We start from the raw sequence: 23645 nt of genomic DNA on the forward strand, positions 1-23645 counted from the left end.
GGCTGGAGTTGAGCAGGACTTCATGACTCAGAATACCAAGGGGACTTTCTGTTTGTGATGAGAATTTCAACCCGACCTGTGAGTGTGTGTGTGTGTGTGTTGGTAGTAGGGCTTGAACTCAAGGCCTGGCTTTCTGACTCAAGGCTGTCACTCAACCACTTGAGACACAGCTTCATTTTGCCTTTTTTGTGTGTGTTTATTTTTTTTTCTGCCAGTGTTGGGCTAGAACTCAGGGCCTAGGCACTGTCCTTGGGCTTTCTCAAAGCTAGCACTCTACTACTTGAGCCATAGCACCACTTCCAGCTTTTTCTGTGTTTGTGGTACAGGAGAATTGAACCCAGGTCTTTGTGCATGCTAGACGAGCACTCTACCACTAGGCCAGACTCCTGGCCCTGGGTATAGGAGTGTTTTAAGCTTTCTGCTTGGGCTGGCAATCCTTCGATCTGGACATCCTGAGAATCTAGGATTCCAGGCATGAGACGCCCCCGAAACACGGTCTCCAGTTCTGTAGTTTCATTCTTCTCCCTTAATGCCTCATCCCCACTTTTTTTTTTTTTTTTTTTGTGGTGTTTCCATTGCAACGCCATCTGTCACTCAGCATCTGGGGGTGGGCGCGGGGGGGGGGGAGAAAGAGGAAGGAAGGGAGGAAGGAGGAAAGGACATGAGTGCTTTAGGTTGAAAGGTGTTTGGGACTAAAGCAAGGGTTCAGAGCATTCATCTCTGGAGTCACAAAAAGGGTGAGAGGTGTTACCATAGCAACAGAAGGAAGGTGTAGCCCCGCCCTCCCCTGGCAGGTGACTCACCCTGGCTCCTGTAGCAGCAGCAGCCCCCGTAGTAGTCTCTGCCAGCCTGATGCAGCTCCTCACTCCTCCTGCCCCTACTGGGACAAAGTAAGAGTCGTCTAGGGACATGGGACTGGTGGGGGGCCTGGGGGGTGGCGCCAGCCCCTGCTGTCTTGAGCGGTTTTTCAGGGGAAGCCCTGGGTATCACGCAGACAGAAAAAGCTGGAAAGTGGCTCTGTGGCTTCAGTGGCTCCTTGAGCAAAAACCTTAGGACTGGTTAAAAAAAAAAAAGGTTTTAGATGTAGATATGTGTGCATGCATATGTATGTGTGCACGCGTGTGACTGCACATGCCTTCTGTTCACTGGCATCCCCAATCTCAGGCCAGTACGGAACCCCAGATTCCAGCCCTCCCTTCCCCCACACCGCCCCCTGTGGTGGTGAAAGCAGGCCTGTGTTCACGCTGCTCTCTGCGAGGCTGAGTGTGTGGCCACTGTTAAGTGTGTCCCCTCAGCTCCCCCATGCTCCCCCGTGCTTGCTGATTTTTGTAATTTCCTTTCAAAAGCGATGCACAACTCACGTTTGAGACTTTGTAAAGTCTAGTGAGTTTGTGGCCTTCGCTGTAGTTGAAATGCCTGTCTGGGCAACCCATCCAGGCTTAAGACAACTCTTGCCCCCCCCCCCCCCCAGTGTGTTTTAAACGAACTTCATGCGTGACCAATCTCCCACTTTGCTGTTCAGCCTCCATTCGAAAACTGGCAGAAGTCAAGGCCACTTGCGTGGAAGCACTCAAGCTGTGGAAGCTGCTAATGCAATGCCCTGGGTCTAACTTGAGACGCAGAACCGACCGCCTGTCGCAGTAGGTGATGAAAGATCTGGACGCTGCAGAAATCGTGGGATGTGGGTAATCTCTCCCCGGCTCTGGGATTTAAGCCTTCTGTGTCCATCGCCACCCAGACAGCAGAGGAGAGCTGAAGGAAGAGTCTCCAGCCACCTCGGCCCTCTCCACCTCTGTAGCGCTGTCCACAACCTGGCTAAAATGCAAAGTTGCTCAAACTTGCGAGGGACCCAGAACTGGAGTTGTGATTTTCGCTGAATCCAACCACCACACCCTCTGCCATGACCACCGAGAGGGGTACTGATCACGCTGGCTCACTGGCCCTTGACCAGAACACAGTGAGACTAGAAAACAAAGAGACCGTGCGCGCACATACAGATGAAGGAAACAAACGAGCACAGTGCATGCCTCCGTGGGCAAAGTACTACGGGAGAAGACACCCTGAAGAAAACGTGGAGAAGAAAACCCCAAAGAATGTTAGGAAAAACCCCCGAGGGATGCTGGGAGATTTGGTACAGAAGAAAGATCAAACCCAGGTCTTGAACATTCAAGAAGCCTTGAGGTGAAAGGACAGTAGATTTGTTCTTGGTACTTTGCAGACAAGATCAGGGATGTGTGAGGGGCCTTTTGTTCAATCTTAATTCTCCTTAACATATGTAACTAACAGCTGCTTGTGAAATGGATTGCCTGAAAAACAATCCACACGGGCCAGATCACTATTCTACACACTTATCACGAGACACAGTAGAAAGGATTCGTGCTGAGGGTGAAAAAATAGGTGAGAGAGTTTCCTTTTTTTTTTTTTTTTTTCAGTCCTGGGCATGAGCTCAGGGCCTGAGCACTGTTCCTGGATTTTCTCAAGGCTAGAGCTCTACCACTTGAGCCATAGCACCACTTCTGGCTTTTTGCTATATATGTGGTACCAAGGAATCGAGCCCAGGTCTTCGTGCATGCTAGGCAAGCACTCTACCACTAGGCTAAACTCCCGGCCCCCGATGAGAGGGTTTCTTAAAACCTTTTCCAGCTCTTAAAATTTGGATGGCTGCATACCTGTCATCCCAGATACTCAGGAGGCTGAGATTTTTTTTTTATTGTAATTAGTAAAAGGGTTACATGATATTTGCCAGATAGAAGGTGCATTAATTCACATACATTGATACCCTTTCACATGTCTTGGTACCCATTTCCCTCGCCCCCACACCCCCCACCCGTCTTGGTTTTCCCCCCTTCCCTATCAAATTTCAAATAACCAAATACAAATAAATTCAATATATCAGATAACAAAGTGAGATACTATACCAATATGAGATAACCAAGGGACAGCAAAGGAGATGAGAGACAACATTGCACATTAAGGACAACAATCATTCGTTATATGGCTTTTGTTTCACTATCCTGGAGGTCCTTTCAATTAGCTTCATACTATATGGCCTTATGTATCAAGGTTTTGCTCTATTGCAGATCTCTGCTAGGAGAGCCCAAGGTTTCTACTGATTATGACAAATGAGGGAAACCATTGAACCTAAGTTCCTTTGAGTCTGGCTTACTTCACTTAATATGATTTTTTCTGAGTCTTTCCATTTCCTATCAAATAGGGCGATGTCATTCTTTCTGACAGCAGCATAGAATTCCATTGTGTACAAATACAACTTGTTGATCCACTCATCAACTGAGGGACATCTAGGTTGGTTCCATATCTTTGCTATGGTGAATAGTGCTGCAATGAACATTGTTGTGCTAGTGGGTTTAGTATGTCCTTGTTTCTGGATAGTTGGGTAAATGCCAAGTCGTGGAATTGCTGGGTCATAGGGGAGTTCTATGTTAAGCCCTTTGAGGCACTGCCACACTGCTTTCCATAGTGGTTGAACGAGTTTGCACTCCCACCAACAGTGTAGTAGTGATCCCTCCTGGCCACATCCCCTCCAGCATCTGTTGTTATTCGTTTTCCTGATCCTGGTCATTCTAACTGGGGTGGGTGGAATCTTAGAGTTGTTTTGATTTGCATTTCTTTTATGACCAGAGATGTTGAGCATTTCTTCATGTGTATATAGGCCATTTTTGTTTCTTCTTCAGAGAAGACTCTAAGTCTTTGGCCCATTTTTTAATGGGATGGTTGTTACTTTGGAGGTTAGTTTTGGAGTGATTGAATTTTTTGAGTTGTTGATATATTTTAGATATGAGGCCTTTGTCCGTGGTTTGGTTGGTGAAGATCTTCTCCCACTCTGTAGGCTTCCTAATTCATTTACTAGCTATGTCCTTTGAGGCTGAGATCTTTAGAAATACAGTTCAAAACCATCCTGGGCAGGAAAGACCGTGAGACTCTAATCTCCAGTGAGCCACCAGAAAACCAGAGCTGTGACTGCCAAGTGATAAGTGCAAACATAAGCTCAGCTACATGTTCAAGCCCTTGAGTTCAAGCCGCAGGACAGACAAGCAGAAAGACAGACGGGCACTCCCCCCCACCACCCCACCCCCCGCACACACACAAACATCAGTAAGACAGAACATCCATGCCAACGTAAAGAAAAAAATAAAGGCTAAGCTGGGCGCTGGTGATTCACACCTGTGATCTTAACTCCTCAAGAGGCTGAGATCTGAGGATCACAGTTCCAAGCCAGCCTGGGCAGGAAAGTCCATGAGAAAACCAGAAGTGGTACTGTGGCTCAACGTGGTAGAATGCCAGCCCTGAGCTGAAGAGCTCAGGGACAGCGCCCAGGCCCTGAGTTCAGGCTCTTCTCAAGAGCACCATGAAAAGACCAAACCTATAAATATTGGGCATAGGGGATGTGCAAGCTAAAGTATGGGAAGGGAGGGCGAATCCATTCTTTTATACAGAAAATGAAGGTTTCCTAAGTCTTGAGAAAGTCATCTAGATGCAAGGGGATCTTTAGGACAACAGTCAAGTTCTTGACACCTTTTCGTAATTAAAACACTGGATATATATGACATGCATGTATAAAAATGGAATAATAAAGCTTGTAGAAATTTCTTTAGGAAGAGGGGGCTGAGGTTGGATTCAATGTACATTATATTCATATGTGTGGAAGTGTCACAGTGAACCCCTCCCCAGCCCTGTACAACTAGTGTGTGCAGATGAAATTAGTGTAAGAAATCCATGGAGTCCCCAGAACCAGGGTAAGCAAAGGTGTCCTTAATGGAAGAAATGAAAACCCTGTCATAATAAACGAGTTTGTAATCACCAGAGCAGCAATGCAGAAGAAATCTGAGGAAAGGGAGGAAAAAAAGACTTAAGTGGGGGGCTGGGAGTGTGGCCTCGTGGTAGAGTGCTTGCCTAGCATGCACAAAGACTCGGGTTCAATTCCACAGTACCACATATGTAAAAAAGCCGGAAGAGGTGCTGTGGCTCAAGTGGTAGAGCTCTAGCCTTGGGAAAAGCCCAAGGACTCGAGTGCTCAGACCCTGAGTTCAAGCCCCAGGACTGCCCCCCACCAAAAAAAAAAAGGCTTAAGGATTTCTTTCCTACATGAAACACAACTCACTGACAAACTTCAAACGAAAGGATGGGGAAGGGAAAAGCAAAGGAACCCAATAGACAGACACAGGAACAAATTGCAGTGAAAATACTGAAAATGTGACAAGTAGGTTCCCTGAGGCGTATGCCCTGTCTAGGCAATGATAGAGCATACATATAAGACAAATACCACACCAGCCAGGCCCCAGTGGTTCATGCCTGTTATCCTAGGATATGAGCATCAGGGTTCAAAACCAGGCTGGGCAGAAAAGTCTGTGACAAGCCAGGCTCGGTGGCTCACACCTGTAATCCTAGCTGAGATCTCAGGATCAAGGTTCAAAGCCAGCCTGGGCACAAAAGGGCCTGAGGCTCTTATCTCTAACCTCTAGAAAATGGGAAGTGGGGTTTGGCTCAAGGGTAGGGTGGTAAACTTGAGCTGTAGAGGTCAGGGACAATGCCCAGGCCCAGGGGTAGGGCGGTAGCCTTGAGCTGAAGAGCTCAGGGACAATGCCTAGGATGAGTTCAAGCCCCATGACCCACAAAAAAAAAAAAGAAAAAAAAGTGTGATATTCTGATCTCTGATAAACCACCAGAAAACCAAAAGTGGAGCTGAGGCTCAAAGTGGTAGAGAGCCATCCTTGAGCAAAAAAAAAAAAAAAAAAGCTCAGAAACAGTGCCTGGACTCTGAGTTCAAGACCCAGGACCAACAAAATACAAAACAAAAACAACTATGCAATGCAGGGAGGCCTGGTCCTCCAGACTTCCACCCTTTGAGAGGGGGGACTCCCACCCACCAGCCTGGGCCCTCTGGCATTTACTACAGGGGAGCGCTGCATGGCTGTAGTGTAGAGAGATGAGTAGGCTGTTTCCCCCTCCTCCTCTCTGTGGCCTCTGCCTGTCTCCCTGCCTCAGGAAAACCAGGGGGAGGGGAATCCAAACTGTTCAGCTTTCCTTCAAGTCCTCCCTCCACGAAAGTTGTGAGAGGATGATACTTCTATCGTCAATCTCTCTCTCTCTCTCTCTCTCTCTCTCTCTCTCTCTCTCTCTCTCTCTCTCTCTCTCTCTCTCTCTCTCTCTGTTTTACAGGCCTCAAATGGATGCCAGAAAGCCAAAGAAATGCAGTGTAACTTCCTTCCCAATTTTGAAAAGAAAGAAACCAAATATCACTTCTATGAAGGTAAGGAGACTTCAATTTTGACTGGAGGAATACAGGTATCCATTCATCTCTATTCGTTACCATCCATCCATCCATGTCTACCTGTCCATCCATCTATATCCATCCATCATCAATTTATCTATCTACATCCATCCATCCGTTTATATGTTGTTGTTTGTTTTGGCATGGGTGTTGTCCCTGAGCTCTTCAGCTCAAGGCTAGCACTCTATCCATCTATCTCCATCCATCCATCCATCCATCCATCCATCCATCCACCCATCCATCCATCCAAACATCCATCCAACCATCCATCCAACCATCCCTCCATCCATCCATCCAACCATCCATCCATCATCCATCCATCATCCATTTATCCATCATCCATCTATCCATCCATCCATCCATCCAACCATCCATCTACCCGTCCATCCATCTATATACATCTTACCTATCATCAACATCTCTCATCTATAAGTAGTTGCACAAAGGGGCTTCCATTCAACGCACCAGTCTGTGAGGACAACACATCTTGATCCGAGTCACCCCTTCCTTCTTTCCTGTCTCTCCCTACCCCACCCCTCCCCTCACGTCCCCTGCTTCCATTTTCCACCTATCTACATTGACTGTTACCACTGCATTGGAGGGTGTTTTGAATCCTTGAAAACCAAACGCCCATTTTGTTTCGTACAAACCGCTTTTTGTAAGGACTAAACCATGTACCATGTGTCAGGCACTACCCACAATGCACCAGGAAATACAGACACACACACACACACACACACACACACACACACACACACACACACAGACACACACACACAGACTTGAATGACAAGCCACAGCGCCCAGTTAGAATGGGTAGCTTGACATGAGTGGGCACGTGGCGTGGAGTTTGGAGTGAAGCTGGGGCGGCGCTGGGGGCTGGCACTTACTGGATTTCTTTTCCTTCTTTCCAGGGCCCTATTCTCCCTTCTAGCATCTACATGGTAAGTTCCAGTTCTTTCCTTTGGATTCTCATTGCTGCTCGAATTTTCTTTTTGCCTTTGGTCCTGCTACTAAGGTTCGAACTCGGGGCTTGGGCACTGTCCCTGAGTTCCTTTTGCTCAAGACTAGTGCTCTGTCGCTTGAGCCACAGTATCACTTCTTACTTTTTTCTGCATTAGACTATTTTATAAAGTCTCACTCACTTTCCCACCCAGGATGGCTTTGAACTGCTCTCTTCAGATCTCAACCTCTTTTTTTTTTTTTGGCCAGTCCTGGGTCTTGAACTCAGGGCCTGAGCACTGTTCTTGGGCTTTCTCAAGGCTAGCGCTCTGCCACTTGAGCCACAGCACCACTTCTGGCTCTTTCTATGTATATGGTACCAAAGAATCGAACCCAGGTCTTCATGCATGTTAGACAAGCACTCTACCATTAGGCCAAACTCCTAGCCTGAGATCTCAGCCTCTTGAGTAGGTAGGATTGCAGATATGAGCCACCAGCACCTGGCCCAGCTGTGTTATACATTCCAGTAGTAGGACTTGAACTCAAGGCTTCATACTCACTTGGGTTCCTTGCTTGTGGCTAGCACTCTACTACCTGAGCCGTGCTTCTAGTCTGGCCTTTTGCTGGTTAGTTGGACCCTTCTGCCCAGGTTGTCTTGAAACCATAATCGTTGCGATGTCAGCCTGGTGCATGCGTGCGTGCGTGTGCACAGATGGTGGCTGGCTGTCTTGCCAGTCAGGTGGATAAGGCCTTCAGCCTGAGTGCATGGTGACTCTCAGGCTGGGTGCCTTAAGTGTGCTAGAACTCTGCCAGCTTCTTTCTGCCCTTTTCCCAAGGCCAGCCAGGGGCCCCTTCTCGCATCCACCAGCTGGCAGCCCCCCTGCTGTCCCCCCTCCCCCCGGGCTGACCCACTCGGTTCTCCCAGGGGGCTGGGGACACCTTCACTAAGGGGTCTCCAGGGCCCAGCCTTGCGATAAAGCTACAAGTAGCAGTGGGGGGGGGCAATCTTTTTCTTTCTTTCTTTCTTTTTTTTTTTTTTAACTTTTCCTTTCTCATTTGTGGGTCTTGAACTCAGGGCCTGGGTGCTGTCCCTGAGCACTTTCACTCAAGGTTGGCACTCTATCATTTTGAGCCACAGTACCACCAGCTGTGTTCTGGTGGTTCACTGGAGATGAGAGTCTCACAGACTCTCCTGCCCGGGCTGGCGTTGAACCTCGATCCTCAGATCTCAGCCTCCTGAGTTGCTCACCGTGTGAGCCACGGGGCCTGGCTTTACAGGGGAATCTTGATTTGCTTGTAGCCAAAGTAGCTCGAATCCCTGGGTCTGGGATTGTCAGGAACTGAAATCCAGCCCGCTCCCTCTCTCCAGCCCTTTGCTTCTTGGCTTTGCTGCTGGACCCAGGAGTGTCACTGACACGCTGTAATTAGACCCTGAAGGGCTTCTTTCTTCTGCCCGCATCTCCTTGCTGGATGAACTTACTTGTTTTGTACTCTTGTTTGTCTGGCCTCTGCGGAGGAGGAGGAAGCCGGGAAGGCCTGTCTGTCCATCCAGCCACGGCCAGGTGCTTGCGTTTCTCTTCTCTAATTCTGTTTTGGATGGAGAGGAGGGAGAGGTGAGAAGGAACTGCCGGAGACGTTAGGAATACAGCCTGTGAGCATGACTAAAGTGGGACAGTCATGAAGGAGTCGTTCTGAAAGGCCCAATGCCCACAGCACAGGGCAGCTGGTTGGGCCCCCCCCCCCCCGGGGAGCCTCCTGGAGTCCACAGATGAGGACAGCCAGGAGCTCCCTCTGAGCTGGGGGAGACGACAGATGAGGCAGGATTCGGTGATTGCCCCAAATGGTCCCAGGCTCCCCTGCCCTGTAGCTCATCATGCAAGGAAGACGGCTGCACGTGTCTTTGTCACCCTCAAGTAAACTTTCAGAGGGCTGTGTGTATATGTGTGTGCTGGCCCTGGGGCTTGAACTCAGGGCCTGGATGCTGTCCCTGAGCTTTTTCATTTAGGTTTGAACTCCACCACTTAAGCCACAGCTCCACTTCCACTTTTTGGTAAAGAATCTCACGAACTTTTCTGTCCAGACTGGCTATGAACTGCGATCCTCAACTCTCAGGCTCCTGAGCCACGGGTCGGCTCTTGATTGAGCAGTTTTTAAATTGACTCAGCTTTTTGTTTGACAGCTGTCAGCTGGCTTTGTACAAAGCCGTTATGCCTTAAAAAAAAAAAAAAAACACCCAAAACTAAAAACAAAAGCAAAAACACATGAGAACTCAGGTTCTTTGCACAGTGAGAATTGGCCAGCTAGAAACAGGAAAGAAGTGGAGGGGGAAATCGGGTCAGATCTGGAGGTTGGAGGCTTCTGGTCAGCACACTGGTAACTGTGTCCAGACCTTGTGGGGTCCAGTTTTGGGCTGTGGCCAGCACGGGTGGAGACAGCAGCTTCTGGAAACAAACTCATAGCCTGGTGGGACATTACCACTGTCTGAGAATGGGGCAGAGCTGTGTAGAGATGGACAAACCCACCAGTCTGAGGTGGCTTGTTCAAACCCTGGATCTCGAGGACCCTGGCTGTGTGCTGCCATCTCTCTCCACCCTAGATGGCAGCCCAAATACTGACATTTTCTGCACACGCCAGGATGTGACAAAGGTTGGGCACACTCCACTCAACTGGAAGAGTCACGGTGGAAGGTTCCTATTTAGTCATCTTTCCCTCGCTGTGCCAGAATTCCTGAGATAATGAAGCAGTGTCAAGGGAGACGGCTGCAGAGGCACTCCACGCTGGCTGGCTCTGCATTGCCTTGGGGCCAGTGATGGGCTACAACAGTCAGGGGACGCCTGGCTCACCTCCTGGTAGCTAGAAGAAAGAAAAAGAAGGGAGTCAGAGTTGGCCTTCAAGGCCACACCTCCAATCACAACTTCCTCTTGTTAGGCCCCACCCCTATCATCTCTATCCACCTAACTTCCTCCCATTAGGCCCCGCCCCTACCATCTCTATCCACCTAACTTCCTCCCATTAGGCCCCGCCCCTACCATCTCTATCCACCTAACTTCCTCTCGTTAGGCCCCGCCCCTAACCATTCTGTCTCTGTTTGGCCACCGCAGCTCAGAACTTTGACCTGACTGTTCCCTGACAATGTGAAAGGAATTCATTCTTCCTCTGCTTTCTTGAAGAGTCTTTGAGAGTCCCCAGACACTCCTGTCCCGCCCACTAGGAATCATGTCTTTCATTCCTCACTTAGAGTCACCTGGGGCATGTCTGTTATAAAGCAGGAAGCCCCATACCTGAGGCAGAATTCCCTTGTCTATTCTAGGAGGCTGTGGGGAAGCCACCTTCCTTCTTCTGGTTAGTTTTTCATCTCTTTCAGCAGCGAGCGCCTCAGAACTTCCTTGATTGCGATGAGCTTGCATCACAACTTTGGGTCCTGGGTTGGGTAGGGAGCAGGATGTTTCCCTGTGGAAACTCAACTTTTTTCTGTAGTTACACGGGGGGTGATGGGTTCCAGATGGAACCATCCCATCATGTGTTGTATTAGTTAAATCATGTGGTCAGTGTGTCACGTGGCTTGACCACTAAAGGAAGCGGTGGTGTGGGCACCCCTTGCTATACTTTACTGCTCAGGAGCGAGTCATCTGTGACCTGTCCAGGGTTGGTCTTCATAAAACTCCAGGGGATACTAGGAACATGGCCTAGTGGTAGAGTGCTTGCCTAGCATGCACGAAGACCCAGATTCGATTCCTGGGTACCACATGCATAGAAAAAGCCAGAAGTGGTGCTGTGGCTCTAAGTGGTAGAACTCTAGCCTTGCGGAAAACCCAAGGACAGTGCTCAGGCCCTGAGTTCAAGACCAGGACTGGAAAAAAAAATTAAAAACAAAATTCCATGGGAGATGTCTTTTCTCTACACATTACTTTATGGAATCACATTACATCACAGGCATTGATTTTATCCAGTGCCACTCTGCTTATCGTGTTTGCTCAAAGGGAGATGGGATTTTGGCACAATCTCCATCTCTCTCTCTCCCTCCCTCCCTCCCTCCCTCTCCCTGCTTCTCTTTCTGTCAGTCATGGGTTTGAACTCTGGGTCTGGGCACTGTTCCTGAGCTCCTTAGCTCCATGCTAGCACTCTATAACTTTGATCCACAGCACCATTTCCAACTTTTTCGTGTATGTGGTACTGAGGAATCGAACCCAGGGCTTCATGCAAACTAGGTGAGCACTCTATCACAAGCTCCATTCCCACTTTGCAGTGTATCTTTTCTTCTTATCTTCTTTCTTCCGAACCAGCCCTGGGGCTTGCACTATGGGTCCTGGGAGCTTTTTTTTCTTTCTTTCTCAAGGCTGGTGTTTTACCACTTGAGTCACAGCTTCACTTCAACTTTTTTGTGGTTAATTGGAGATGAGTCTCATGCACTTTCCTAACCAGGCTGGTTTCAAACTTCAGCCTCCCGAGTAGCTAGGATTATAGGCATGAGCCGTTTTTAACTATAATGAAACAAAACAAAACAAAAATGTCCAGCTGGCTTGGGGTGAAGCTAGGCCAGGCGATGTCACCATTCTCTTCCTCGATTCAGGTGGAGAGTAAGCCTTTGCTTCAAGTCCAGAAGCCACCTCCCAAGAACAAGCATCTCAAAATGACCCGATTTTTGCAGAAGGTAGGCCAGGACAGCGAGCCTGACCTCTGGGACAGGGTGGAGGCGGGCAGGCGCTGGGCTAGCCTGCAGCACCTCTGTTCGGTTCCACATGGCCGTGAGAGCAGTCTACCCATACCCCTGCCCAAGTTCAAGTTTGAGTTCAAGTTGAGCTATTCACTAATAGTTATTAACAGTCACCCATAGTCACGCTGCTTCTCCCCCAACCCCCAGAACCGTGACCAAGCCAGTCCACACAGGAGGGTCTCGACCCACCCCTGTAAAGTCCACCACAGAGGCAGTAGAAGGTGGATGGTGGACCAAGGGGGGGGGAAGTACTTGGATAAGTGGAAGTTCCGCGCTGCCCCTCCCCACCCCCCCCAGAGGAGGACAGTCACAATGCAAGCCCCCCCCTTGTGGAATGCGCTGCACTCTTTGCCTCACAAAGCCCAATGAGGTGGAACCCAACCATTTTAGTCTCCATAGTAGCAAGTGAGAGCACAATCGGGGAGCGCTCTGTGCCATGTCCACAGCTCCAAAGTGGGTACAGTGAGGATTCTTACCCAGCGCTCATCTGCTGGGTTACCACTCTGCTCCCAGAATCCACTGCTGGGTTTTTTTTTTTTTTGGCTTTGTTTTGTTTTAATCTCAGAGAATCTGGGTTAGATCCAGTCTAGTGGCGAGGAGGAGGGGGAGGAGGAGGAGGAGGAGGGGGAGGGGGAGGGGGAGGGTAGCCAAGTTGACCTTTAGAGACTTTTTTTTTTTTTTTGGTAAATTCCTGCCTGGGGTTTCTGCCGCATCCTCGATTCCTCCTGTAGAATACAAACTCCAGTGTTACTTCATTCCCTTTCGGGGACACTACGGGGAAGAAAAACACAGTTAATTTGCCACGCCTCAGTAGTAAAATCCTCCCAAAGCCACCTGTGCTGTATAAGGTGAGTACAGGGTGGTGGTGGGTGGGGGGCTGGAGGGATGGGGTGGGGGGGGGGACATGCACCTGGACACACAGGCACAAGGCCCAAGTCCAGTCCAGAACAAAATCCAGACAAAATCACATCACGCTGCTGCTGCTGGTGGGGCTGAGGTGGAGGGGAATGGGACACAGAGTCAGGCGTTGATAAGGTTCCAGTCCTGATGTCAGGCAAACTCAAGCCACAACACTGGAAAGACAGACATAGCCATAGGCATAGCTCCGAGTTACAAAATAAATGAAAAACGTGACAGCAAAGCTGCCATTGACTTTGTCTCCCTCTGTCAAATGAGTTCTCCAAAGAGTTATCACACAGATGACGACCTTCAGTATAAATGGTAGAACCAGGGCCAGGAGCATGGCCTAGTGGTGGAGTGCTGGCCTAGTGTACACAAAGACCCGGGTTCCATTCCTCAGTACCACATACATAGAAAAAGCCAGAAGTGGTGCTGAGGCTCAAGTGGTAGAGCAATAGCCTTGAGAAAATCCAAGGACAGTGCTCACAGGCTCTGAGTTCAAGACCCAGGACTGGCAAAACAAAAACAGCAGCAGTAAAAATGGTCCCTGGCTCTCTTGCTGTGGCTTACCATTTGGGTGGCACCCTGTAATATCTGTGGGTCTCCCAGGGCAGAATGGGACAGGCTCACAGATTCTTCTTCCAGGAGAAAGATGATGGAGAAAAATGTGCCAGCGTTTCACCCTCGGCTCTCTCCTAGGGAAGTAGGAAAAGGTCTCAAACTCTAGGAAGAAAAGAAAGCCGTCCATTTCTGAATGTCTGTCTGTCTGTCTGTCTCTCTCTCTCTGGATAGGACAATCGAATACACAGTCGGGTGCTAAGCTCTGAGCTCAAGGCTGCAGAACTACTCTTCCACTCTGGCACTAAGAAACAAGACCCCAAGCCAGAGGACAGAACACTAAGGAAGCACAAGCTCCCGCTGACGGCCTCAGGTAGACCGAGGCTCCCCGGCCGGCTGCTGGGGTGGGTGAGGATGGTCTCGGGCTGGCTCCAAGCTGAGTCAGGAAAAGGCTTGGTACAGGCTGAAACAGACAATGAAGGCCCTGAGCTGGAATGAATGAAACTCAGAGCCCAGTGTCTCTGGTGTGCGTGTGCCAGGTGAACCTGTGGCAGCCAGCGGGCATCTTTACAGTGCCTGTATGGGCACTAGCCATGGAAACATCTCCTAAGAGCACAGCCAGCCAGGCATCCCTGCGCTGGGCTGCACTTCCGGTCAGACACCGCCAGGTCCTGGAAGTCCACCAAGGCTATCTGCTCCTGTGAGGCCTTCCTGGGTGACGCCTTTGTAACCGTCTGTGGCGGAGCCTGGAAGCTCCCACGTAGGTTTCTGTCAGGGCTCGAGAGTCCTTACAAGGTTTGGGGAGAACCAAAGCCCACCAAGGATCTACCCATCAGGTGCCAGGGTGCTCAAATGGAAATGGCTCGTCTTCCTCCCTCTGACAAAATCTCAGAAGCATCTTGGAGACAGATTCCATTCAGAGCTGGTTGGAACCTCTGGACCCTGCTGTCTTAGCTCTTCTATGCCCTGGGCAGAGAACGGACAGCTGTCACTTATCAGAGATCTGGCACTGCAGGTCTTCTATGTTCCTCTCGGTTACTTCTCCATTTCCTCCACCGTCACCCAAGTCCCATGTCTCCCCTCCATCTTGGTTTTCCTCCCTGGAGAACGCTCCAGTGTTGGCGCCGTGTAATCCCAGCTCCTCAGGGGGGTGGAGATGGGCAAAATGAGAACCCAGCTGAAAACAAAAAGCAAAAGGGCTGGAGGTGTGTGGCTCAAGAGGTAGAGCGCTTGCTTTGCAAGAGCAAGGCCCCAAGTTCAATCCCCGGTTACTTCAAGAGGAAGTGTGGCATTCCCAACCTCCCTGTGATGGCAGCAGATCCTTCCCGGGTCATGTGCTGAATGCTTGCTCCCTTTTGCTGCACTCTGCAGTGCCAGTCCCGAGACTTGAACTCAGGGTCTGGGCATTGTCCTGGAGTGTTTCTGTATTCAAGGCTGGCGCTGTCTACCACTTGAGCCACAGCTCTATTTCCAGCTTTTCGGTAGTTAATTAAAGAATCTCACGGACCTTCCTCCTGGGATTGGCTTTGAACCAAGATTCTCAGTTGCTGGGATAACAGTTATGAGCTGCCAATGCCCACCCAGCTTATTACTTTTTCTTGATCTGGACCACATCCCGGGTGGCTCAGCTTGAACTGCCATGTTTCCTCCCAGAGGCTCTCAAGTTCTTCAAGAACCAGCTCTCTACTTATGAGCAAAGTGAGATCCTGGGCTACACAGAACTGTGGTTCCTGGGCCTGGAAGCGAAGAAGCTGAATGTGCCAACAGAGAACTTCAGCACGTCCAGTTTCGATGATGAACACGGCTCCTATATGAAGGTGCTTGGTGGGGCGGGGGGCCTGGATTCTGGAGTATCTCTGAGATCCAGGGTGTGGAGAAGGGGAGACTAGAGGGGAGGGGTGTGTGATAGCAATTGATATTGAAGTATCGCTAACTCCAAGAGACCAACCTTAGGGAAGGTAGAAAGCAGAGCGGATAGTAAACCTCCTCCGACAGACGGAGGCTCCTCGAGGGTGGTGAGACTTCCCCTGACCACTTGTGGGTGGTCTGGGGTCCAGGCGCTAACCAAAGCCTTTGAAGAGCAGAGGCACCTGGGAGGCAGGGAGGGATGGGGCAGCTGGCTCCCTGCCTTATCAGGACTTTGGTCCCCAGGTCCTACACGACCACATCGCCTATCGCTACGAGGTTCTGGAGATGATTGGGAAGGGGTCTTTCGGGCAGGTGGCCAAGTGCCTGGATCATAAGAACAACGAGTTTGTGGCCCTGAAGATCATCAGAAACAAGAAGAGGTGTGGCTCAGCAGATGACCCTGTCCGATGATGGGGGGGTGGAGATACTGCCTGGGGCCGGCTGCTTCTGCCTCCTCTTCCTCTTCCTCTTTCTCTGTCTCTGTCCCTTCCTTCTAGTTTTCCATGCTCTGTCTGGACCTGTCTGAGCCTGTGCAGGGGGGAGAGGAAGTGCAGATTTCAGGGTTGACGGAGGTCCTAGACATTCTTGCTGGGATTATGGAAGAGGTGTGGAGATGGGAGGCCTGGCCCAGCCTCTTGACCCTGGTGTCTTCTGTCCTCCTGGCCCTCAGGTTTCACCACCAGGCCCTGGTAGAGCTGAAGATCCTGGAAGCGCTCCGGAGAAAGGACAAAGACAACAGTCACAACGTGGTCCACATGAAGGAGTTCTTCTACTTCCGCAATCACCTCTGTATCACCTTTGAACTCCTCGGGTCAGCGGCCTTTTAGTCCCTTCAGTTCCCTTTTGAGGTGGAGGGGAGGGGAAGTAGATCTGGGGCCCAAAAGTGGGTACAGATGCTGCAGGGACAGGGCCCAGGTCCTGAGTTCAAGCCCCACACATCAGTGGAACCATGGACGTCCTGCCTCCTCGTCTGGGGCCATCTGATTCTACAGGGAGTCCAGCAGGCCCAGGAGAGAATACAGGTCAACTCTGGAATGCTGTATTTATTATTTTTGTCAGTCGTGGGGTTTGAACTCAGGTTCTGGGCACTGTCCCCGAGCTCTTCAGCTCAAGACTGGCACTCTACCATCTGAACCACAGTTCCACTTCTGGTTTTCCGGTGGCTCTTTGGAGTTGAGTCTCACGGACTTTCCTGGCCAGACTAGCTTGGAACTGTGGTCCTCAGATGTCAGCCTTCTGAGTGGGCCAGGATGACAGGCGTGAGCCACGGGCGCCTGGTGTCCACGCTGCACTTTTGTTCCAGGATCAACTTGTACGAGTTGATGAAGAACAACAGCTTTCAAGGCTTCAGTCTGTCCATTGTGCGCCGCTTTACGCTCTCAGTCCTCAAGTGTCTGCAGATGCTCTACGTAGAAAAAATCATCCACTGTGACCTCAAGCCCGTGAGTGCAGCCTGTTAGCCGCCCCCCCTCCTCCCAGCAGCCCCTGCTCCCAGTGGCCGCTGGCCCCACCCACTCACCTGGGCCCTCACAAGGTGGCAGCTTAGAGTCCTTGCCAATGGGCTGAGAAGCACAGTTCAGCTAGAACTAGGACACAGTACCAGAATGCCAGAGGAAAACTGGCATGCTTGAAGCAGCTAGGTACAGAAAGGGCCAGGACCTTCCCGTGCAAGCGGTGCCTGTGGGCGCCTGGGCAGATGCAAGCCAGGGGCATTCTGGGTTTATTCCTTTTGTCCCCTTGATCTCTGGTCACTTGTGGCACTCAGTGATTCCCCAGGACCTGGAAATCTTTCTAGATTGTTCAACACATACGTGCCATGTGCGCAGACCCCTCAACTTGCTCCTCAGAGTTATGGCACACCTCAGACTTGTTTCTCCATGCCAGTGGGTGCAACCTTCCATGTTGTCTTGGTAGGGTTGTGGGAGGGAGCTTTAGATTGGCCCGAGGGCTTTCCACAGGAATCGATCTACCCACACCCCCTCGGGGGAGCTCCAAGGTCCCCACCAGGTCGGGAACCCTCTTCCCATCGTTAGCTCTCTGCAGGACCCAAAATGGTGGTGGTGATGGAAGGCGATGAGGAGATGTTCAAAAATGAGCTCGGGGTTGCAAATGGTGGACACGTCTGAACTGGACCCCAGCAGGGCAGGGCTCATCTATGGAGGATGAGAATTAATTTTTAATAATCCTGACAAGTCCTTTCTTCTGTCCATAGGAAAATATAGTGTTGTATCAAAAGGGCCAGGTCTCCGTCAAAGTGATTGACTTTGGATCAAGCTGTTACGAACACCAGAAAGGTAGGCCCCGTGCCAGACTCTGAGCTCTACCGGCTTGGCACAGGAGGCCAAGAGGCGGTGGGCCTGGAAGCTGTGCTTCCTTGAGTCTTAAGTTTCCTCCTCTGTAAAACGCAGTCAGATTCAAGTAGCCTAAGAGGTGTTTGACGCTTTCATGGGAGATGGGTCTGGAATTACCCCACGGACCACCGAGTGTCCAGCCACACACAGGGGTGTAGGCACACGACCCGTGTCACACGATGCCCAGCAGCCGTGGGGTTTAAGGCCAGGTGCTGGAGCCTCAAGAGACTGAGATCTGAGGAATGCCGCCCAAAGCCAGCTCGGGAAGACAGATCCAGACTCGTGTGTGTCGGATCAGCCAGCCAAGAGCTGCAGGGGGCGGGGGAGAAGAGGGCCAGCCAGCCTTGCCGGGGAAAAGCGAAGCAGGAGCTCGAGGCTCGGAGTGCGAGGCGCACACGCAGAGGAGCTGAGAGGGGCGGGGGGATGTGGAGGTGGTCCTGGCTGGCCTCACACCCCGAGCCCCCGCCCCGGCTCCTGCTGGGGTCAGGCTCACCTCCTCCCCCTCCCCCCGCGCCCCTCCCCTCCCCCCGCCACAGTGTATACCTACATCCAGAGCCGCTTCTACCGCTCCCCCGAGGTGATCCTGGGGCACCCCTACAACACCGCCATCGACATGTGGAGCCTGGGCTGCATCATGGCCGAGCTGTACACGGGCTACCCGCTCTTCCCCGGGGAGAACGAGGCCGAGCAGCTGGCCTGCATCATGGAGGTGAGCGCCAGGCCCCGCCCCCGCCGGGGCCTCGCCCACGGCCCCGCCTCCCCGCCGGGGCCCCGCCTCCAGCCGCTCCCCGGCCAGGGCCCGGCTCCGCCCCCACAGGCCTGACCCCGCCCCCGACCCGGGCCACGCCCCCGCAGGCCCCCCGCCCAAGCCCCGCCTCCCCGCCAGGGCCCGACTCCACCCCCACAGGGGCTGACTCCGCCCCTGACCCGGTCCCGACCCCACAGGGCCCCGCCTGGACCCCGCCCCCGGCCCGGGCCCCGCCTTCGTCCCGCCTCTCCCCTCTACCAGGGCCTGACTCCGCCCCCCACAAGGTCCAGCCCCACCTCCGCCCCCAACAGGGCTTGGGCTCTGCCCCCATTTGCGCTCCTGGCCAAGGCTTCCCCCACCCAGGCTCGGGCTCCGCCCCCAGGCCAGGGCTCCGCCCCCAGGCTCGGGCTCCGCCCCCAGGCCAGGGCCCCGCTCCTGGCCAGCTCCCCCACACAGGGCCAGCTCCCCCCTCACGCCTCTCCCAGGGCAGCATCCACGCAGGCTGGGGTTTGTTTCCCCCCCTCTACCACAAGTGTTTTTCTTCTTTCCACCGGTGTCCTGCTCCCCGCCTGTACTTTGTCGACTTGCAATACCTAATTTAAACGTAGCTGCGAGGGATGGTGACGATCTGACGACGCCCTCGTGTGCTGGGTTTCTTCTTTTTTTATTTTTTTTCGGTGGGTCACAGGGCTTGGACTCTGGGCCTGGGCGCTGTCCCTGAGCTCTTCAGCTCAAGGCTACTGCCCTACCCCTGGAGCCACAGCTCCACTTTGTTTTCTGGTGGTTCATTGGAGATGAGAGTCTCATGGACTTCCGTGGCCAGGCTGGCTTTGAACCGCGATCCTCAGATCTTCAGCCTCCTGAGGAGCTAGAATGACAGGCGGGAGCCGCCTGGCCAGGCTTCCCTTGCTATTGTAAGCAATGGTGAAAATTAAACTATCAGTGAATAACAATGCCCACCTTAAAGGGAGGTCCGCGGCTCCCCCACTTGTTCCTTCCTCAAAGTGGCAGAGCGCCAGTCCTGAGCAAAAGACAGAAAGGTGTAAATTTGGGCCGGGAGCGTGGTCTAGTGGTAGAGTGCTTGCCTAGCAGGCATGAAGCCCCGGGTTCCATTCCTCAGTACCACATACCCAGAAAAGAGCTGGAAGTGGCGCTGTGACTCAAGTGGCAGCGAGCTATAGTCTTGAGGGATGAGCACTGTTCTTGGAGCTCACAGCTGTGCGATCTGCGTACTAGAAGCACAGGGTGTCGGAGTGGATGGTTTTCGGGGTGATTTCACAAACCATCCCTGAGGTAGAGTTCTTGACTCCAGGCTGACTCAGCTTCCTGGGACTTTCACGAGTGGAAGAAACTGGAGATCTGGGCAGGCCCTGGATGAAGCAGGAACCCCTGTGCCCCAGACACATCATCTGTCTGCGATGCCTCAATGGCACCAGGACTTGAACCTCAGGGCTTTGTTCTTTATTTAGCTTATTTTGCTCAAGGCTGGTGCTCTACCCTTTGAACCACCGCTTTACGTCTGGCTTTTTGGTGGTTTATCGGAGGCTGAGTCTGTGAACCCCCATCTCTAGATCCCAGCCCCCCTCCCCCGCAGCTAGGACTGTGTGTGAGGCCTCTGTGGGTCATGAGATCTTGCTGGCACTGAGGGCAGCCTGGCTCTCTCTGGCACTGGTGCCCGGTGAGAACGACGTGCCAGCGGTGAATGTGGCACCCGGGCGTCTCTAGGGTGAAGGTCTGGCTGTGCTCTGCCTCTGAGGGAGGGTGATTTAAACACCCCACGGTCCTTGCACTTAAAACTGCAAGTGTGGCCCTCGTGGCCCCCCCCCTGGCTTTGACAGTCACCCCACAAAGAGAACCAAGCCGTGTTGTGCTTGTTTAAGGTGCTCGGCCTGCCGCCCCCCCACTTTGTCCAGACGGCGTCCAGGAGACAGACATTCTTCGGTGAGTTTCCAGGTGTGGCCTGTATTGTCCTTTGCTGGGCGAAATGACACCCAGGAGCTCAGAGTGTCCCTCACACCGGGGAGGGGGGGCTCTCTCCAAGAAGAGCGGGGTGCCAGACGCCTCACACCCGCCACCCCAGCTGCTCGGGAGGCTTGCACGGCTCCTTCCCGGACTTACGTCTCCAGTTAGCCCCCCCCCCCCCCATGCAGCTGTGACTCTAGCAGAGCACTAGCCTTGAGCAAAACAAGTGAAGGGATGAACTGAGGCCCTGAGTTCAAGCCCCAGGACACTCCTGCCTGAGCTGGTTCTGCACCCCGATCCTCAGAACTCAGCCTCCTGAGTGGCTAGGATGACAAGCAGGAGTCCCCCCGCGTCCCTGCAGCCAGTTCCATTGGGGGGGGGGACAGAAGAGAGGAGAGGGCTGCAAAGCCCGCCCCCCTCCCTGGAAGGAAGTGGCATGGGGGTGGGGTGTGGACAGCTGGGAGGTGGATCCATGGCTATTTCTACCCGGAACTAAATACGGAATGTTGTATCTCTAAAGATTCCAAAGGTTTTCCTAAAAATATAACCAACAACAGGGGGAAAAAAAGGTACCCGGATTCCAAGGACCTGACCATGGTGCTGAAAAGCTGCGACTCCAGCTTCCTGGACTTTGTCAAGCGATGTTTGGTGTGAGTCTGCCAGGGTGGTTGTCGGCCTCCGGCGTTTGCAAGGCTAAGGCTGGGCGCTGGTCATAAAACAGCCACCCAGGTGGGCCACTGCTGGCTCCTGCGTGTCACCCCAGCTAGCCAGCTGGCTGGCATGGGAGGATGGCAGTTCAAAGCCAGCCCTGGGCAGCAAAATCCATGAGACTCCAGGGAGTTGTGGCTCAAGTGGTAGAGCACCAGCCTTGAGTTGAAAAAGCTCAAGGATAGTATCCAGGCCCTGAGTTCAAGTCCCAGGGCAGGCATTTAAAAAGCATATACAAAGCCTTGGGCTCAATCAATTCCTCTGTTCCACATACACAGAACAGGCTGGCAGTGGTACTGTGGCTCAAGTGGTAGAGCTCTAGCCTTGAGAAAGACCAAGGACAGTGCTCAGGCCCTAAGTTCAAGCCCCAGGACTGGCAAAAAAACCAAAAACCAGTGTTTCAGAATCGGAAGAAGTAAAACTTCTGAGTGCCACGTCATAGACTTGAGAATGGCAAGGCAATCGAGTAAATTATATTCGTTCACTTATATGAAAGTATCTTTTGGGGGGGGCGTGAAGTATTGAGGGCTTGAACTCGGAACCTGGCATTTTTTGGGGGGGGCTGATTATTTTGTAGATGGGAGTCTTAAGAGAACTTTTCTGCTCAGGTTGGCTTTAAACCATGATCCTCGAGATCTCAGCCTCCCGAGTAGCTAGGGTTACAGGTGTCAGCCACCCACATTCAGCTACATTCTTTAATGAATTTTAACACTACATAAACCTTCATGTTCTAGAACTCTCTGGTATTTCTGGAGGCCTTGAAAGCAGCTTTTTGCTTTGATTCAAATCCTGGATTTCATTGTTTTTTGTCAGTCGTCATCGTGGGACTTGAACTCAGGGCCTGAGCACTGTCCCTAAGCTTTTTTTTCTCAATGATAGCCCTCTACCATTTTGAGATTACAATCTCCCCAAATAAACATTTCTTAAGACTTTTTAGCTATTCTAGAAACCTTGGAATTTATTTTTGTGCTGGTTCTGGGATTTGAATTCAGTCTGGATGCTCTGATTTTTTTTTGGGGGGGGGTAAGTCGTGGGACTTGAACTCTGGGCCTGGGCGCTGGTCCCTGAGCTCGTCTACTCAAGGCTGGCGCTCTATCCCTTGAGCCACAGCATCACCTCTGGTTTTCTGGTGGATAACTGGAGATCAGAGTCTCCTGGACTTTCCTGCCTGGTCTTTGGCTTCAGAATGGGGTCCTCAGCTCTCAGCCCCCCGAATGCCTAAGACGACAGGCCTGGTCCACCAGTGGTGGGAGTTTAATATACTCCCGGTTCATTGTAACGAGCTGCAGTGGGCCCGTTAGCCACGTGCTCCAGGAAGCCATAGCTCAATGAAAAAGATGGGGACGGGGGACGGGCTGTGGGGACCTGCAGAAGGAGCTGACCGTGACCCCCGGCTTGCCGTGCACAGATGGGAGCCCTCCCTCCGCATGACCCCAGACCAGGCCCTCAAGCATGCCTGGATCCACGAGCCCCGCAAGCTGAAGCCGCAGCCCAGGCTCCAGACCCTGAGAAAACCGGGGCTCTTCTCGTCCCTCAACGTGGGCAGCCACCGGCTGGCTGAGTACCAGCACGTGGGCAGAACCAGAAAAGGTAGGTGCATGGGGTGCACAGGGAGCTGGGGCACAACTCAGGCTGCCCCCTGGGGGTCAGTCTGTTCAGTCGTCAGGATTATTTTGCCAGTCCTGGGGCTTGAACTCAAAGCTGGCCCAGCTGGCTTTGAACCGGGAGCCTCCAGAGTGAGCCGCCCATCTTCTCCTCTCCCTCAGCAGGTGAAATCCTCAAGGAGGTCACGGAAAAGTTAAAAGACGGCACTGCCAAGCTGGTCCACAGTTCCGGCGACCCACAGGGCATGGCCCAGCACTCGGCTGACAATGTCCAGCTGCCTCACCTGACAGAAGCTTCCGGAAAGCCAGAGGCTGGGCCTGGGCCCGGGCCCGAGACTTCCACCGCCTGCACACAGGAGCCTGGCAACATGTCCTCCCCAAAGAACACAAATATTTTACCGCCTCTCGTATGACCCCGGCCCGGGATGGCCATGTTCCTTTCCACCAGTGCCTGTACCGGAGGCAGCACTTGTAGTGTACAATATTTCACATTGTTGTTAACACATAAAGGTTTATTTAAAAAAAAAATGGCCAGCTAATGTGGGACAGGGGTGGATGTCCGCGGACCTGAGCTGTGTGTGTGTGTGTGTGTGTGTGTGTGTGTGTGTGTGTGTGTGTAGGAGGTAGTTTGAAATATATATACTGTTGTAGGAATTCTAAATAAAAGCATCTTTTTTCTTGCCCGTGATTGCTTGTTTGCAAAGGACAGCGGGGTTATTGTAAAGGGAGTCATTTCCTTTCACCTATTGGTGTACTGCTTGGTCTTCTTCCTCCTCCTCTTTCTCCTCCCCTCCACCCACCCCACTTCCTTCTGTTGGCTCCGTTCTGATGACCAAAGGACAGCTGTCTGTCTGTCTGACATTTCCAGGAAGACATTCAGGACAGAGATGTTTCCGCAGGCTGGAATGGGGGCTCTGCCGCTGTTAGAGCCATGCGGACCGAATCCGAGCAGCTGAGAGGA

General features: G+C 52.2%; 1 protein-coding gene across 5 annotated transcripts; it reads left to right on the forward strand.

The window, feature by feature from the left end:
* The first annotated feature begins 829 nt into the window (after positions 1–829).
* Dyrk4 (dual specificity tyrosine phosphorylation regulated kinase 4) lies at positions 830–23288 on the forward strand. Of its 5 annotated transcripts, none has more exons than XM_090325115.1 (17): positions 830–890; positions 1523–2181; positions 6178–6268; positions 7204–7233; positions 11802–11882; positions 12677–12793; positions 13638–13776; positions 15057–15220; positions 15555–15691; positions 15982–16122; positions 16615–16753; positions 17524–17605; positions 18199–18371; positions 20291–20351; positions 20893–21022; positions 22489–22670; positions 22847–23288. In XM_090325115.1, exons 2-17 carry the CDS (start codon positions 1901–1903, stop codon positions 23095–23097), a joined length of 2199 nt encoding a protein of 732 aa, XP_090181241.1. In that variant the 5' UTR covers positions 830–890; positions 1523–1900; the 3' UTR covers positions 23098–23288. The 5 variants fall into 5 exon arrangements, 4 of the variants coding, with proteins under 4 accessions (XP_090181241.1, XP_090181242.1, XP_090181243.1 ...); XM_090325116.1 differs by having other exon boundaries at positions 22850–23288; XR_016533663.1 differs by lacking the exon at positions 22847–23288 and having other exon boundaries at positions 20930–21022; positions 22489–22577.
* The last annotated feature ends 357 nt before the right edge of the window (positions 23289–23645 follow it).

This window comes from Megascapheus bottae, chromosome 37 (assembly GCF_031878675.1).
Source record: "Megascapheus bottae isolate mThoBot1 chromosome 37, mThoBot2.hap1, whole genome shotgun sequence".
NCBI classification, from domain to species: domain Eukaryota; kingdom Metazoa; phylum Chordata; class Mammalia; order Rodentia; family Geomyidae; genus Megascapheus; species Megascapheus bottae.

Excerpts from the sequence above, each read along its gene's own strand:
- Dyrk4 (XM_090325115.1), top strand. The coding sequence starts at position 1,901 with ATGACCACCGAGAGGGGTACTGATCACGCTGGCTCACTGGCCCTTGAC. Across the intron at positions 2,182-6,177 it reads AACATTCAAGAAGCCTTGAG|GCCTCAAATGGATGCCAGAA; the intron begins GTGAAAGGACAG and ends TCTGTTTTACAG. Across the intron at positions 21,023-22,488 it reads TTTGTCAAGCGATGTTTGGT|ATGGGAGCCCTCCCTCCGCA; the intron begins GTGAGTCTGCCA and ends TGCCGTGCACAG.